The 10,868-nt window shown below is 49.1% G+C and overlaps 1 protein-coding gene across 1 annotated transcript in view; it reads left to right on the top strand.

Moving 5' to 3' along the window:
* Positions 1 to 264: 264 nt before the first annotated feature.
* Positions 265 to 10,868, top strand: part of HCN4 (hyperpolarization activated cyclic nucleotide gated potassium channel 4) — a 122,098-nt gene continuing 111,494 nt past the window's right edge. The window contains exon 1 of the mRNA XM_027847413.1: positions 265 to 1,061. Coding sequence (XP_027703214.1) covers positions 265 to 1,061 — 797 coding nt within the window. The remainder of the gene's footprint in view (positions 1,062 to 10,868) is intronic.

The following is a 10,868-nucleotide window of genomic DNA, read 5'->3' as shown; positions in this document are numbered from 1 at the left end:
CGGCGCAGCGGGCCGGCCCGGCGGCTGCTGGCAGGCGGGCAAGCTGCCTCCCTCCTTCTCTCCTTCCCTCCTGCTCTCCTCCCTCCCTCGCGGAGCCTGCAGACGGACGGGCATGGTCGGCTGAGGGAGGTGGCGGCGGCAGCGGCGGCGGCAGCGGCGGCGGCAGCGGCAGCGGCAGCGGAGGGCATGTCCCTGGCGGCAACCCCGGCCCCCTGAGTCGCCTGCAAGGGGGTCCCCCCTCTGTCCCCTCCCTCCCCAGGCGCCATGGACAAGCTGCCGCCGTCCATGCGCAAGCGGCTCTACAGCCTCCCGCAGCAGGTGGGACCCAAAGCTTGGATCATGGACGAGGAGGAGGACGAGGAGGAAAGTGACAAGGACACCCGCAGGAAGAGCATCCGCCTCCGGCCGCTGCCCTCGCCCTCCGCGGCTGCGGGCGGCGGGGAGCCCCGGAGCGCGGCCCCAGGCATCATGGAGACCGAGGTGGGCAGCCGCGGCGGCGGCGGCGGCGGCGGCGGCGGCGGCAGCGCGGCCAAGTCCAGCACCAACGGGGACTGCCGGCGCTTCCGAGGTAGCTTGTCTTCGCTGACCAGCCGAGGCGGCGGCGGCGGCGGCGGCGGTGGTGGCGGCGGCACTAGCGCCAGTGGCGGCGGCGGCGGCGGGAGCAGCCACCTGCGAGACTCAGCGGAGGAGAAGCGACTCATCGGCGAGGGCGATGCGTCCCCCTGCGAGGACAAGAGCCCCCCGGGCCTGGACCGGGAGCCCGAGCCCCCGGAGCCTCCGGGGCAGTCCCCGATGCCCTCCTGCTCTGCCGAGCAGCCCTCCGGCTCCTCGGCCACCTGCATCAAAGTGGAGGGAGGGGCGGGGGGCGACCAGATCGTCCCTGACGACGAGGCAAGGCTGGGCCAGGCGGGCTTCATGCAGCGCCAGTTTGGAGCTATGCTCCAGCCAGGGGTCAACAAATTCTCCTTGAGGATGTTCGGCAGCCAGAAGGCCGTGGAGCGCGAACAAGAAAGGGTTAAATCGGCTGGTTTTTGGATTATCCATCCTTACAGTGACTTCAGGTAAGAAGGATTGGGGCCCAGCCCTACTGCCCCCCCCCCACTTCGGGCACACTTCTCCCTACCATCTACCCCCCTCACCTGGCTTTTGGCTGAGCCAACTTTTCTCTCTCCTCAGTGGGTTGGGAAGGAAGGCTGCACCCTCAGATGTTCTCCTGATGTATCCAGGGAACTTTTCCTACGGTGTCTGCCCTGCTCCCCTCCCTAGCCCTTCTCTGGCCCACAGCCACAGGGCAGCACTGGAGCCAGGACAGAGCATGGGTGGGGAAGATACCCAGAACTAGGGGAGGATGGCATATTAGCAGAGCCTAGCCTACCCTACCTGTTCCAACTTGGCAGCCCTGTCGAGGCCCTAGTGATCTGGACACCAGAGGCTACAGCCCCATGAGGCCTACAGAGTTAAGAAAGACGGGTCCAGTGAGAACTGCAGCAGAAGCCACTGCACTGGCACCAGGTCACAATGCTTCATGGGGAAGCAGGGAAGGCACCACTAGTATACTAGCTCTGCGGGCTCTCCTTACCCTGGGGCCTTGGGGACTCTGAGAAGTTTATTTGTGGGTGTCAGTGGGGGGCTCTGGCTCAGACCCCCGGGAGCTGAGCACCTGTTCTTGGGGGGAGAGGTTGCCTGCTAGGGAAGCCACTGAATAATTTGAGTAGTGGAGCTGAAGTGGTACCATGGACAGTATGATAGCCAGGGTTTGGGACCCCAGTGAAATGAGGCTATACTGACCTGCTTCCCTGACCTCCCCTAGCATCACATCAGGCTGTGAGCTCAGAGCTTCTTGGCTAGTTCAGGTCCAAAAGAAGTATGGCTGAATGACCTTGCCTGGTGCGACCAGCAGGATACCTGGCGTCCTGATGGGAAGAGGCTGTCCCAAGAATTCAGGAGCATTCTGGACATCCCATGACTTCCAGTTCTCATGCTCCAAATGGCCATAGGGATTGGTCTCAACCCTGGGCCAGTAACTGACCTCCAGTGATTTTTGGTGATGATGACTACAAGGTTTCCCCTCCCTTCCCCCAATATTATCCCCTGTGTTCTGTGTCTGAATAGCCAAATAACCATCAAGTCTGGTGGGGTGTTTCCTGAAAAGTATAGACTGTTTATTGATTCCAGGTCCTGGTGCTGGCCAGCTGAGGTCAGGAAAGCATCTGATCTGGACATGTCAGACACTCAGGCTGGATTATGGGCACCAGGCTGGGCAGGGACATTTCCATCATGTCTCTGCTTTAGTGGGGGTAGGAAGGACAGCCTGGTTAGTTTTTAGACTGGGACTCCTCAACATTGCCTTTTCTCTGACTTCCTCTTTTTCTCTCCCTTCCTTTCTCCCTCCCTGCCTTGTCTGCCTCTTAATGAGCACTTTCTCAGCTCAGAGCCTTCTTTGCAAACTCCAGGGAAGCCAGGTTTGTAATGAGAGCAAAGACATTTTTCATCCAATGAGCGAGATTTCTCTTGCTGGGAATGTCCAGTAAAGCCACATTCTCTGCTTAAAATAGGCAGTGAGCAGGGACCTCTTTGTATTTTTTGGACTGCTTGCCTCTACCATTCTTCCCAAAGGGAGGAGAGGGGAGATCAGTGATCTGCAGGGCAGGCCAAGCAAACAGTGGCAAATGCCAAGTGGTGTGGCAAAGCCTCAGGGTTTCCTGAGACACTACCACACATCACCTTTGGCTCCCCAGTGCCACCCTCCCATCATATGACAGGAGTGAGCTTGTGAGAGAAGGTGGCAGGGCTTGTGTTTAAATGGGTTGCTTGGTTGGGTGTCTTTGTACCCTTTTGACCTCTGAAAGGAATCACAGATACAACAGAATGCAAGGAAGACTAGCAGGAAAACCCTGAGCCTTCAGTCTCAGCCCAAAGGTCCCAAATCATGACCACTGTACCTTCCCCTATCTACCAGCCTACCTGCCCAAGTACATCTTTATTTGTTTGGGAGCTATGGAAGGCTAACCTTATTCATGCTAGTGCATATCTCTTCATACATTAATCAACCAGCAAGCATTTATGAAAGCACCTACAATTTACCTGTTTTTATGATCTTAGTTACACATTTTCACTGGTCCTTTTTACCACTTCTCACCCACCCAACTACCCCTCCTCTTCTCCACACATAAATACACCCTCCGGAAGACTCTCCTCACCCAATATATTGAAGACCCAGGACCTGGCTGTTGATCCAAAGCTCTTCTCCTGTGATCCCTTCCTATGCCCAGATTGCCTGCATATCTAAGTTAAATGAGATAATGTATGCGAAGCACTTTGCAAACCTTAAGCTACCATATAAACGCTATCTATTCTTGTCCATTAGTCCATTTGCCTGTTCTTTGCTCCTGCAGTGAAATCTCCCTAACCACAGGACTCCTGGGAACAGAGCAAGGGAAAGAACATGTCCAGATTTATGAATGACAGAAAGAGAGGAGCAAGTAGGGTTTTTCTGAAATGATTAATCAGGGCTCTGAATTTGGGATTGGAAGCCTTGATTCTGTGTATCTCAGGACAGAGTGAAAGAGAAATGACTAGTGTTCTGCTTCACTGTTACCTTCTTTAGCCAGACTAACCACTCATATTTCTATATCATCTTAAGGTTACAAGGTTCTTTTCAAGTTAGACTTATTAAGTAGGATTATCCCCATTCTATAGATGAAGAGACTGAGTCTCAGAGACATTAAGCAATTTGACCACAGTCATGCAGTTAGTAATCTGGGATTTGAATCTAGATCTCCCTGGGTTCCCCCCCCCCCCACTCTACTGCCTCCAAATGTTAGAGTTTCTCTAGGGAGCAGCTCAACCTCAGAGGTCCTGGGGACTGACAAATTCTTGGCCATGTTTCCATAATCTTTAAGACTCTTTCACCATCCAGCCCAGTCCTCTCTGTGCACTAGTTACTGGAGTTTATTCCTGGCCCACGGTTGATTGCACACCAGCACAACTCCAACGTACATATCCCACATCAAGATTTATGAAAGTACTTTCTGTGGACAGTTGGAGATTTATTCATAATTTTTAACAGGGAGGAAGCATTGATCCAGCAGAATTGGTTTAATAAAGAAGAGCTGGCACACCATGATAGATTGAGTTTGCAGTTTGGAGTTCAGGCGATCTGTGGCAGCCGCTGTTTCCAGCATCAACAGCTCCCTGGAGAGTGACTAAGGTGTGCGTTAACAGAGGCCTGGATTGGTGTGAAACTCTGAGGGCCCAGAACAATCCGGGATATGGCTCCAGATCCCCTTTTTTTTGGCTGTCTTGGTCTCTCCCTTGTTATGAACCTTTCTTCCCATTGGCTCATTTAGCGCTTTCTTCTATTGTTAGTCTGTTTAGAGTCAGACCTTCCCTTCTACCTCCTTTTTAACTTTTTTTTTTCCTAAGGAAAATGGGCCTGGTGTTTTGGGTTCTGGATGCTTTCTACCCCACTGGCTTTTCTCTTTATTCCTACTCTCCTCTTCCCAGGCTCTGGCAGGATCCCTTGTTCCCAGCAGATACTGGGTGGTGACAATCAGGGGAACTAGAACCGATGTACCCCTGGAGACCATGGCCCTCAAGGGGTGGAAACTTTAAGCAAATGGAACAAACATCCAAAATATTCTTGAGAGACAGACAGGCAGAGATCGAGAGAGACAGAGACAGAGAGAGAGACAGAGAGAGACAGAGAGAGAGACAGAGAAAGACAAAGACAGAGAGAGACAGAGAGACAGAGACAGAGAGAGACAGAGAAAGACAAAGACAGAGAGAGACAGACAGACAGAAAGAGAGAGACAGAGAGAGACAGAGAGAGAGACAGAGAGACAGAAAGAGACAGAGACAGAGAGAGACAGAGAAAGACAAAGACAGAGAGAGACAGAGAGAGAGACAGAGACAGAGAGACAGAGAGACAGAGACAGAGAGAGAGAAATACAGATTGGTACACAGAAGCTAAGCTGACCTTAACAAATATTTAGATGTAGGAGTGTTTGAATCAGTACATTTTATTAGTAATGCTCATTGAGGGTCTGTGTGAATGTATGTTTCTATCTGTAAGCTCATGATGCATGTATGCCTATGTCTACTTGAGTATCTCTATATGTTGACCCACACCTGCTTGTATATGTGCTTGAGTACCTGAGTCTGTGTTTGAGTCTGTTTGTGTCTGTCTAGGCACCTGTCTTTTTGTATGCTTGTGTCTGTGTGTACCTACATTTGCCTTCATATTCATGCCTGGAGCCATGTGTGTTTGCACGTATTCCTGAGTCCCTCTGTGTATATGTGTGTGTGTGCATGTGTGTGTGTGTGTGTGTGTGTGTGCTTGCCTGTATTTTACCTCCAAGAAGGTCACAGACCAGACTACAATGAGGGCCAACTTCTTCTGCCTGTGACCTCCCACAGAATTCCCTAATTGATGCCTTAGTTTATATTCTAGTGCTTGGTGTGGGAAGGTGATGCTTGGGGAATCTCCCTGTGGCTAATGAGGGAGAGGCAGCAGCCTGATTCTCCATACTCAGTCAACAAGCATTTATTTGGCACTTTTAATGCACCAGGCACCATCCTAATTGCTGGTGATACCAAGAAAAATTCAGAAACTGTCCCTGCCCTCAAGAAACTCACATTTGAATAGTTTCTTCAACTGTAAAATATAAATAATAATAGTATCTACTTCCCAGAGTTGGTATGAGGATTAAATGAAATAATATTTATAAAGCACTTACAAACCTGGCACATAGTAGGTACTTAATAAATGTGTATTTCTCTCCTTCTTAACCTGATGTCCATGAACTTGTTTTTTAAAAGTATTTCGGTAACTGTATTTGACTATAATGTGTTTCCTTTGCCATCCTATGTGCTTTATTTTATGCCTTTAAAAACATTATTCTGAGAAGGGTCCATAAGCTTCACCAGATAATGCCCAAGGGGTCCAGCACACACAAAAAAAGAAGGACCCCTGGACTGGGTAAAACAAATGATAATCCATAGCTGCCTTCACTTTCAGGGAAAAACAAATGCTTTTTTTTTCCCTGGTGCTCATGGAATAAACATTTCACCAAAAGTTATCAGCTCCTTTCATTGAAAACTGATGCTTTCTGGCCTCATGAATTAAGGCCAGAGTTCTCCACCAGGTTCTTGGGAAGAGACATCTTCAGCCAAATAGAGGAAGTTGCATATGGCAGGGATGGGGGCTTCCCTGCCTCGGTTCCTTGTGAGTTCTAGCCCCTTCTTGACCTGCTGATCTGGGAAGAGAGGATGCCTCCCTGAACTCCTGCTGTGGCCACCTACTACCTGCCTTTAATCCAGGCTCCTTATCCCCTTTATCCTTTCTCTCTTGGTTCTGTCTTCAAAGGGAGGGAAACCTCAGTTACTAATCTTCAGAATCACAGAGGGCCCTGGAGTCCTTTTTGTAGTATTTGCTGCCCAAGGGCCAACAGTACACAATGTGAGCTGGGGTCAGTCAAGAGCAAGCGCGTAGGACTGAGGTCCTGGTCCCATTTGTCAGGGAGATAGTAGGGGAGGGTGGAAGAGTAGAAATCCTAGGGAATAAGGCACCATTTCCTAGCTATTTCTAGTTCTTCTTTACCCATCTCCTCCCTGAGCTATCCTAGAAGTGACAGGGTAGCGAGCATGAATTGCACTTGGGTTCTATTGCCCACGGGCTGCAGCCCTAGAAATAACCCAAACAAGGAGGAAGAAGGGAAGAAGGAGCATGGAGAAGGGGAGAAGAGGAGATAGAGAGGGAGGAGGAAGAGGCTGGTGGCTGGTCTCCTCAGGCTGAGTGGCCAAATAGGCAGAACAGTCAGTCAGCAGCCTGAATTTGAAAGGAGGGTGGCATTTCAAAATGCCAATCAATGGGCATTTATTAAGCTCCTATTATGTGTCAAGTGCTTTCCTTGGGGAAGGGGAAAGAAACCATTTCTTAGGCTTCCCAGTCCTCCTGGGAGTGACTGTCAGTGTAGGTTCAAAGCCTCCAAGATGGAACAGACAGTTAGCTGCAGGGCTAGGGGGAAGGAAGAAGAACTGTGATGCAAAGGGGAATTCCAAGGTTAGCTGTCTGAAAGGTGCTGTCAGCCTGGTATGCCAGGCCAGGCAGGCAGCTTTCTTGAGCACTGAAGACGTGCTAACCCTGGTCTCGGGGGATTGAACTGTCCATTTATTGTAGATTCCAGGTCAGACCTCCTGGAACAGCCCACGCCGATGCTTTCTGGGAGAGGAACTTGTAACTTAGATTCCTATGGGTTGCTGACTGCACTGGGGGGGGGGTGGTCCATGGTTTCTACACATGTGCATTTGCAGGAAGGAAAAGGTGGGCTCTCTGGAGGGCAGTGATGAACAGTGTCCTAAGTGAAATGGCTTAGAATTCAGAAGTCTTTCCTGAGCTCCCCTGCTGTAGTTCTGTGCTGAGTACTGAGAGGGAGTCAGTGACTGGAGAAGATGCTAATTGGCCCCTTGGAAGGCCAGGTACCCCATTCTGAAGCCCTCTTCTCTTTCCTTCCACTGATCTGACTCAATTGCTGGCAGATACATTGCCCTTAGTTTTCATCTTGACCCTGTGTGGGTCCTAACTATCTGTGTCCAAGAGGATCAAGGCTCTCTGCCTGGCACCTTTGTGCCATCACAAGGACTGTGTCTGTTTCTTTCTTTAGCATGCCAAACCTAGCACCACCAACTGTATACAGACAACTATATTACAGTTTGCTCCTCATCCATCTCATTCCCCAGAACTTAGTTCACTCTTTACTCATAATTCATCTTCCCCTCCCTTGGTGACTGACACATGGAGATCAAAAATATTTTTAGTTAAAATTTTTTTCAAATTACCATTTATTTTCTTTCCCTCTCACCTTCTCCTCTCCCAATTAAAAAAATAAAAAGAACAAAAAAACCCTTTAAACAAACATGCATAGTCAAACAAAACAAGTCCCCACATTGGTCATTTCCAAAAGATATGTTTTATTCTGTACCTTGAGTCCATCATGTCTCTGTCAGAAGGTAGGTAGGATACTTCCTCTGCAATCACGATTGGTCTTTGCATTGGTCACATTTTTTGAGACTCAGGTGTTTTGCAGAGAAGCTAAAGAACTCTTGCTCATAACAGCCTAATCGCCACCCTCCTTTCAAGCCAGACTAGTCTCCTTGTTGTGCCTCTTGCACCCCCTGGCTCATTCCTGCCTCTGGGAGAATTCTCTCGCTGTCTTCTCTGCCTGTGTTCTCCTTTCCCTCCTCAATGCCTCTTCAGATCTTGTTCCTCCATTCACTCCAGCCCACCACCCTGCATGAGACCAGGAAAGTGGGATGGCTTCAGAGTCAGAGACTCCATACGCTGATGCTATCTCTGTCACTTCCGCTCATGTGATCCTGGGTAAATCACTTAGCTTCTGTTTGCCATCTGTAAGAAGATGGTGTTGGATTAGATGACCTTTGAGTTCCCATCTATTTCTAGACCTAGATTCCTGGGATTTGTAGACAGAACTAGCTCCCTGAGGGCAGGGCCTGTCTTTTGCCTCTTTTTGTATCTAGTACTTAACACAGTGCCTTGCACCCCAGGTCCCATAACTGTGAACCAGTTGGAGCTCAGTTAGCACTTGTGGATTGAATTCTGTAGATTGGACCGGGCCCTAGCAATCTGATAACATCCTAGAAGCTGAGGGTAATAAACATCTCCCTCCCATTGGTCAGGGCTGCTTCCTGTTACACCTCTGGCCAGCCTGGTCTGCTGCTCCCTGGATCAAATCCATCCTTCCAAGGCAAGAAGTGTTAATTAATGTTAGGAGTAGGGTGGCTGCAAGGTTCCTATTAATCAATTAGGCTTCCTTGGACTGTGGCACCCCTTTGGTCTACAGGAAGAGTTGGAAAGCAAAGGGGCCAAGGTGAATGGGGCAGTGGCGGGGTGGGAAACAGGGAGGATCAGGCTGTGGTAGGCACAGGGAGCCCCAGTGACATGTAGCATTGGTATGAGATTTCAGAGAAGGAGCAGGTGTTGCCTTGGTGCCAGTGAGCCAGCCCAGAGGTGACACCAGGCACTGAGAGTTTGGAGTGGCTCTCCTGACAGCTGGAAGGGTGATAGCGGAATCAGTCATGATAGCCAGTCCCATTAGCACCACTGTTTTTTTTTTTTTAATCAAAAAGCCTACAATCTGCCCAGGCAGCTTAAGGCTGAGAGATGAAATGTAGTCCTGGTATGACAGCCCCTGCAGGGGCTCCCCCTCCCCCCATAAGTTGCTCGCTCATCTTGCCCCTCACATCTCCCTCAGGCAGGAGAGATGAGCTAAGAGAAAACCATGAGCATCTCCCAGCATTCCATGGACCCAGTCCAATCATTGGTCCCCTCTGAGTGAACACACCCTTGTGACTAGTACTGTCTTAGGCACTGTGGGGAGAATGACAGGAAACTGAAGACCCAGACTCTGACCTCAGGGAGCTTATGTTCTAGTGAGAGTAGACAAAACATTCTCACAAAAACATCTCAAAGGCCCTTAAAAAGCTGCCTATAATCAAGTGCCAATTAATGTTAACTGTGTTCAGGCAGCTCCTACTTTAAGCAAATCTGATGAAAGAGATGCAGAATTTCCAATTGAGTTAAATTACCATGCATGGGGTGGAGGAAGGAGAGGAGGGAGGAATTCTTCACTTTCCCAAAGGATTCACCCCAGGATTCCTTTAAATAACAGATTCTTCTAGTGCATTGTGGCATAGGTTAATTTATTTAAAGTTCTATGGACCCACGAGGGCATTAATGCTGATGGGCTGCAGAAGAAAAGGAGAACTCATTCTGGTGGGATTAATCAGGGAGAGCTTCCTGGAGGAAGGAGCTTTATAAAGATATTTCTGCCTGTTGTCAAGTCAGTCAGTCAATAAGCATTTATTAAGCACTTACTGTGTGTTCCAGGCAGTTCGCTAAGTCTTGGGATACAAAGAAAGATAAAAGATAGTCTCTGCCCTCAAGGACCTCACAGACTATGTTTCATTGCTGTTCTTGCCCTAGGCCTGACTTATTGAAGGGATAGGCAATGGGGAGAAAGGGCATCTGCAGCAAATTTTATCAGGCATAAGATGGGTTAATATTGGCAGCTTCCACCCCCCTTTCTCTTTCCTTCCCAGTATGGAAATTTCCTCTTCAGAAAGGTAATTCTGTAACTCTCAGTCTTGGAGAGTTACCAAGGGCATGGAGAGGCTAAGTGGCTTTCTCCTGGTCATATTAGTATGTAGCAGAAGCAGGACTTGAACCCAGGCCTTCCTGACACCAAGGCTTGGCATTAGCCACTCTGTCATATGGCCTTCAATGTGCAGAGAGAGTTGAACCACTGTGTGATTTCTGATCCCCTTTGTAAAGTCCAACCATGCTTCTTTTACCTGCTCATTAAATGTTAGTAGCTCCCCATTGCCTCCAGACTCCTCAACTTGGCACATAAAACCCTTCACAATCTGACTCAGCCTCTCTTTCCAGGCTTGTAACACATTGTTGTCCTTGATACATGCTACATTTTGGCCAGACTGCTCTAGGGCTGTTCCATGAACTCAATAGCCCATGTCCCACCCATGCACCTTTACACAGATGGTCTCTAGTTCCTAGAATATGCTCCTTTCTTAGTTATACCTCTTAGACTGCTAGACTTTCTTCAAGTTTCTCTATTTGCAGGCCATCTCATGGGCAGCTTTTACTGATCTCTTTGGTTGTTGGCGCTTCCACTTTTCTCCTCTTCTAATTATCCATCCATCTCTGTTTGTCTGTCTCTGTCTCTGTCTCCTTCTCTCTCTCTCCATCTATCCATCTATCCATTTCATCTATCTATCCATCTATCCATCTATCTATCTATCTATCTATCTATCTATCTATCTATCTATCTATC

This window comes from Vombatus ursinus, unplaced genomic scaffold (assembly GCF_900497805.2).
Source record: "Vombatus ursinus unplaced genomic scaffold, bare-nosed wombat genome assembly UNPS02015404.1, whole genome shotgun sequence".
Lineage (NCBI taxonomy): Eukaryota > Metazoa > Chordata > Mammalia > Diprotodontia > Vombatidae > Vombatus > Vombatus ursinus.
This window is presented reverse-complemented; position numbering and strand designations above follow the sequence as displayed.